This window comes from Microtus oregoni, unplaced genomic scaffold (assembly GCF_018167655.1).
Source record: "Microtus oregoni isolate MIOR12 unplaced genomic scaffold, Mior012 000003F_ref0000135, whole genome shotgun sequence".
NCBI lineage: Eukaryota > Metazoa > Chordata > Mammalia > Rodentia > Cricetidae > Microtus > Microtus oregoni.
Genome location: NW_024543062.1, coordinates 57,820,307 through 57,826,306, shown reverse-complemented (window position 1 = coordinate 57,826,306; position 6,000 = coordinate 57,820,307). Strand labels below are relative to the sequence as shown.

At 41.0% G+C, this 6,000-nt stretch overlaps 1 protein-coding gene across 1 annotated transcript in view; it reads right to left on the bottom strand.

Annotated features, from left to right (window-relative positions):
- Nucleotides 1–1,350: 1,350 nt before the first annotated feature.
- The window catches only part of Acmsd (aminocarboxymuconate semialdehyde decarboxylase), a 35,876-nt gene continuing 31,226 nt past the window's right edge, over nt 1,351–6,000 (bottom strand). The window contains exons 9-10 of the mRNA XM_041648201.1: nt 3,241–3,339; nt 1,351–2,856 (exon numbers count right to left, since the gene is read on the bottom strand). Of these exons, the coding sequence (XP_041504135.1) occupies nt 2,716–2,856; nt 3,241–3,339 (240 nt within the window). The 3' untranslated portion in view covers nt 1,351–2,715. The remainder of the gene's footprint in view (nt 2,857–3,240; nt 3,340–6,000) is intronic.

The following is a 6,000-nucleotide window of genomic DNA, read 5'->3' as shown; positions in this document are numbered from 1 at the left end:
AAATAGTTTATAATTAACATAAGCCTCTGTTTGTTTATTTGGGACTGAAGGGCTGTGGAACTGGGAGGGATAGAAACTTTTATCTACAGTTTATAGTTAACTTAAGCAAGTATGTCAAGGGAATATACCTGGCATTATGTCTTATTGGTCACGTGAAAAGAGCCAAGAGTATTCCTCCTAGGCCTTTGCCTTTCCTACAGAGATAATGTGGACATGCCAGCATATCCCCTTCATGTCCTTACTTCCAAGTGTATTAATTTACCATAATTTATACAATTCTTTCTAGAAGGCCACCTTGTGGTAAGAATGTTCTACACTCTACCCCATCCACAGTTCTCAGTAAGTTCACAGCTTTCTTGCTCAGGCTCTCACAATAGAAGCCTCCACATAGATTTTGATGGAAAGTCTCAGAGGCTAGGCAACACATAACAATGTTGGAGTCCCTGAAGGCAGCTCCTTAGAGGGCAGTGCATGAAGCTGTGAGGGTAAAATCTACGATGGATGTAGTGAAGACCCCAGGATGTTGGTGATACCAGGAAGGTGGGATGTATCCTGAGGAAAGTATCGGGCAGTGTGGAGCCACCCTGGGAGAGGCTAGGTGGCCTGCAAATGGTAAGACCATAGGGTTGACTTTCCCAAGCCTGTTGGGTAGAGCACTGTGAGCTCTGGGTACCGACATGGAGCTACCGGATTTAATATTTGCACTGCCAGGTTTCAGTCTTGCTTTCAGCATCTCCTTCCTGGATTCTTTACTTTGGGAATAGAAATGTTTTTGACATGTACTTGGGACGATATAACTTGATACTAGCAGAGCACACAGCTAAATGTTTGCCCCTGTCTCAGGGAAACTGGACTAGAGCTTTGGAGCATTGGGAGATGGGGGAGGGATTGAATCTTATGGTATGAGAAGATGTGTTGGAGTGTCAGATTGACAAGGGATGGATTTGGGATGGTTAATCTTGAGGTTACTAAAGTACACTTCTAGGTGTGTCTGTGAAGACCCTTCCAGAGAGGACTAGGAGACAGTGGCCTTCCTTGAGTGTGGGTGACACCATCATGTGGGCGGGTTCCCAGACTGAAAAAAGGGAAAAGGAGCAAGCCCTGCTGCTTTCCCACAGTGGTGTGAGCTGTTCTTCTCTGCCAGCTTCCCCACCATAATGGACTGAAACTTCCCTTGAGATTTTGTGTGTGTGTGTGTGTGTGTGTGTGTGCTCTTTTTGGTCATAGTGAGGCAAAAGTAACTAATAAAAATATTATGTGTGTAGTACTCAGATATGAAATATTTGAAAAGGAGTAGAAATTTCTTCTAAAGATTTTGGGAAGGAGAAAAGGAGTAACGTATGCTTTCAATTGTTTTTTGTTCAATTTTACTTTTTTTCTTTCAAGACAGATTGGAGTAGTAAGTAGAATGATAGTTGGGGAAAACTCTAGAAAACAAGAGGAACAGGAAGGTGAGGGGCATTGAAACACAGATGGTGGAAATAACAGAACAGGAGTCAGCAAGTATTAACTAGATCTCTTTCTCTGTTGAAGAGTCACCACAAGGTACACATTAGTAGTGATCCTGGTTTTGTGTGGGAAGAAAAGGAAGTAGGAGTCCCAAGTTAAGAATATGGCATGGAGAAATTATTTGCTGTGAAGGAGAGATGCCGTCTGCTACCCTGTCCCAGGTTCAAGTTCCTTTGCAGTGACTCGGATGGAACGGAGGGCCTGGAACAAGGTGTCATGGTGCTACCCACTTAGTCCCCAGAGCTCTCTCTACCTCCTGCTCTGTAAAAATAAACTTACAGATGAAATTCCCTTAAGAATGAGTTTCATTCACTCTGAAACCACACCTCTGTCCCCATAGCTTTTTCTTCTATCTTCCCTCTTCTGTTTGCTTATTTATTACTTATTTATTTTTGAGACAGAGTCTCACTATGTATCCTTGGCCAACTAGCCTGGAGCTTGCTATGAAGACCAGGTTAGCCTCAAGCAGAAATCCATTGTCTGCCTCTGCCTCCTGAGTGCTGACATTAGAGGCATATACTACCATGTTCAGCCCAGCATCTTTTTGTTTTAATAGAGATGTCCGTCCATCCTCCTGTACTCAGCCCAACTTCTAATATCTGCCAGATTCTGGGAGACTACAACACATTTTACTGAAGTATTTTTGAGCTTTGTGTTGGATCACTCAGCAATTATTCCATGAGCATTTGCCTTGCTTTCTTAACTGGCTTTTGGAACGTTTGAATTTGTGCATAGCCTGTGTGTAGTTTATGCAGACAAAAACATTCCCAGTGAATGACTAGACTATCGGAGAGGGTTACAACAGGAAAAACAGATCATTTGGGCACAATTCCCATTTCTTTGGTCAAAGTAAAGAACCCACCTGAGCCTTCTATAATAAGGCTGGTGTTGGATCTTTTTCTATGTACATCATCAATTATACATTAATTCTTAATCTCCAAATTAAATAGTTTAGTTTTGACTTGCATATGTAGCAATGTACTGCTTTTCAGTACATTACATTTCGGAATAGAAACCTTATGAAACATCTTGTTTTTAATAAGTTAGAGTATTTGGGAATAATATCTCCCTTCCACCACCACCACCCCCCTTTATAAAAGACAGTCTCAAGTAGCGCAGACTAGCCTGGAACTTGGATTCCTGATCCTTCTGCATTGTCCTGAGGAGGATATTCCATTTTGGGGTAACATAATTCAAAATAGAATTCTAGCGGTGTGTGTGCGACTCATGTTCAGAGACAGAAGTGATGTAGCTTCTTGGAAGGTTTTTTTCGTGGCTAATTTTGACATCAAATAGTTTTCTCTCAAGACCTAAAAAAGCCAAGGCATTGCCAGCTGTGAGTTTATCCTGAATAAAAAAGAAAGGGAGAGATGTTTTATTATTAAAGCACGATTGGCTTGATAAAAGCACTTATTAGATAGAGCCATTGATTACTTTTTAAAAACCATGTGTGTGTGTGTGTGTGTGTGTGTGTGTGTGCGTGCTCGCGTGTGCACGTACACACACATGCATGCATGCACAGAAGATTTATGCATTTAGTTTACTGGACTTATTTTAAGATATTAAGACCTTTGCACTTGCGTCAGCAGCACATACGCTAAAATTGGAAAGCTGTTAAGACTTGTTTTTGATAGAGTAGCTGTTTCAGAAGACAGTCAAAACTGTCGGCAAATGAAGTATAGTGGTCTCTCTGTTCAGCTCAGAAAGGAGATGGAGGTCCAAGGCACATACCTTTGTTTCTTTGTCGAATTCTCCCATGGACTCTATCAATTTCCCAGGCTCCTGCTCACCTAGTGGAAATGGGTAATCAGTTCCAAGAATGACTTTGTCCTAAAAGGAGAAAACACAAGTTTATTTGTAAATGTGAGAACACTACAGAGCCCTCTGTTCTCTCAGTCTGCTCATCATGTACACCAGTCTGGTAAGACAGCAAACTCCTTCTTAGTTTAATAGAAACAGAACTGCTCTAAATTTTAAAGATTTAAAGGCTCAGTTTTCATTTTGCTATTTTTTTCCAGCAGGTGTCACTATTAGGTCTTCTAAGGATTGATTGCAAATCTACTTCCAGTCTTGCTTCTGAGTCTGCACGCACAGCGTGGAGGCCAGAATATAATTTTTGTTGTCTCATTCTTCCTGTGCCGTCCTCCTTGGTTTCCGAAACAGGGTCTCTCACTGGCCTGAAATCCATTAAATATGCTCATCTGGCTAGCCTGTGATCCCTAGGGCCACTGTCTCCACCTTCCGAGCGCTTGGAATACAGGTATGTAACACCACACTGGCATCTTTTCAGTATGGACGCTCAGAATCAGACCCGAGTCAGAACGCTTGTATGATAAGCACTTAATTGAAAGAGCCATTCAGCCAGTTTATCTTCTTACAAATTGAAATGCAGAATACTGGAATATAAGAAATGAGCATTTGCTTGATAAGACATATGCATATATTCAGATAGAATGAAATTTCCTCCTTTCTTATAGTGATACATCACAGGTGACCCCGCAAGAAAATAGAGTTGGAAAGAAAAGCTTGGGGCTAAATGGTGGTCTAACTCTTCATAGCTTTGTAAATAATTCCTGTGTTAATTTCTCTTGAGTTTTCCCAAATGAAGTGTGGCATCCTTTCTACTAGAGCTCTCTAAATGAGCCCCAGCCCCGCAGCCACAGCAAGCTGTTTAGAGTTCACTGACTTTAATGGGTGGTTGATTCCCTGATTGCAATGCCCTGTTCATCTGGAACTCTGATTTGTGTGAGTGTGTGTGTGGGGAGTGCTCCATGTGTGAAGGTGCTGGTGGAGAGACCAGAAGATGGTGTCTCAACCACTGAGATAACTCGCCAGCCCCACTGAACTCCACTTTATACTAATTCATTGATCTGGTGTTTAATTTTTAATTTGATAGAGTTTGAAAGCTATGGAAGAGTTGCCAAGAAATGAAAGTATCTGCCATATAACCATCACCCAAGTCCAGCTATTTATATTTTGACACCTTGCTTTATTAGATTCAATTATATTTATGTATGTCTGCATATACATACCTACGTACACACACACAACACAAACACATATATGAGTGAAACCTTGGTGATTTTGGAGACATCATGGCCCTTTATTACTAAATAAATTAGCATTTATTTTTTAAAAATAGGACTTTTTCTTTTTTTCTTCTTCTTTTATAACATTTATTTATTTGTGGTGTGTGTGTGTGTGTGTGTGTGTGTATGTGTGTGTGTGTATGTAGGGGGTGACATGTGGAGATCAGAGTACAGATTGTGGAAGTTAGTCCTTTCCTTCTACCCTGTGGGTTCTGATCAAATCCAGGTTGTCAGGCTTGGCAAACAAGTTCCTTTACCTATGGGACCATCTTAACTTCCTTCTTCCTCCTTCTCCTCCTCCTCTTTTTTGAAAGGGTTTCTTCAGGTAGCCTTTTTAGCAAATAACTTGCTTTGTAGACCAGGGCTAGCCTAGAAAATGACATAGGTCATACTGCCTTTGCCTTCAGAGGGCTGTGATTAAAGACATGTGCCAGCATCTGGCTAAGAAGATGCTTCTTCTATAACTACAATGTACTTTCCAAAACCAGGAATGCACTATGGAGCGAGGGCATCTTCCTGTATCTGTCTTCTACAGCCCCAGCTTTTTGCATTTGTACTTAGGATTTGAACTCAGGTCTTCATAAGTGCACAGAAAGTGCTCTTGCTGCTGAACCATCTCCCCAATTATCCAGGTTAATACTCTAAACGAAAGTTCCCTCAATAAGGTGAAGGCCATATGTGACAAACCCACAGCTCAAACTGTATTGAATGAGAAAAAAAATTGAAGTTTTTTTATTTAAGATATGGCAGGCAGTGCACACCTTTAATTCTAGCTCAAGAGGCAGAGACAGGAGGATCTCTGTGAGTTTGAGACCAGCCTGGTCTACAGAGCAAGTTTCAGGACAACCAGAGCTACACAGAGAAACCCTGTCTTTAAAAACAAAACAAAACAAGAAAGATATGGAACAGGACAAAGATTGTGCACTTTCATCTATAGGTAGAACCTAGAAGTTCTAACCCATAGCACCTAGGCAGGAAGAAGGAGGAAGGGGCAGTTCAGTCTGGACAAGAGGAAGTAAAACTGTTTCTCTTTGCAGATATGATCATATGTATAGGAAGCCCTACAAGTTCCACAGCTCTTTAGAATTAGTTAAAGAATTCAGTTAAGTTTCAGGGTACACGATCAATTTGAAGAAATCAGTGTATGTCTACGTAACAGCAGCAAAACTGTCTGAGCCCACGTATACTAGTTAGAACAAAATACTAATATACCTGGGAATACGTTTAAACAAGGAGGTGAAAGACCTCTGTAATGAAAACTGTATTGATGAAAGAAATTGAAGCCACAATAAATGGAAAGATGCCCTTTGATATGGGCTAGAAGAATTCATATTGCTAAAGTAGCCACACTACCCAAATCAATTCACATTTAGTCCAACCCCTCTCAAAAGACCAATGACAT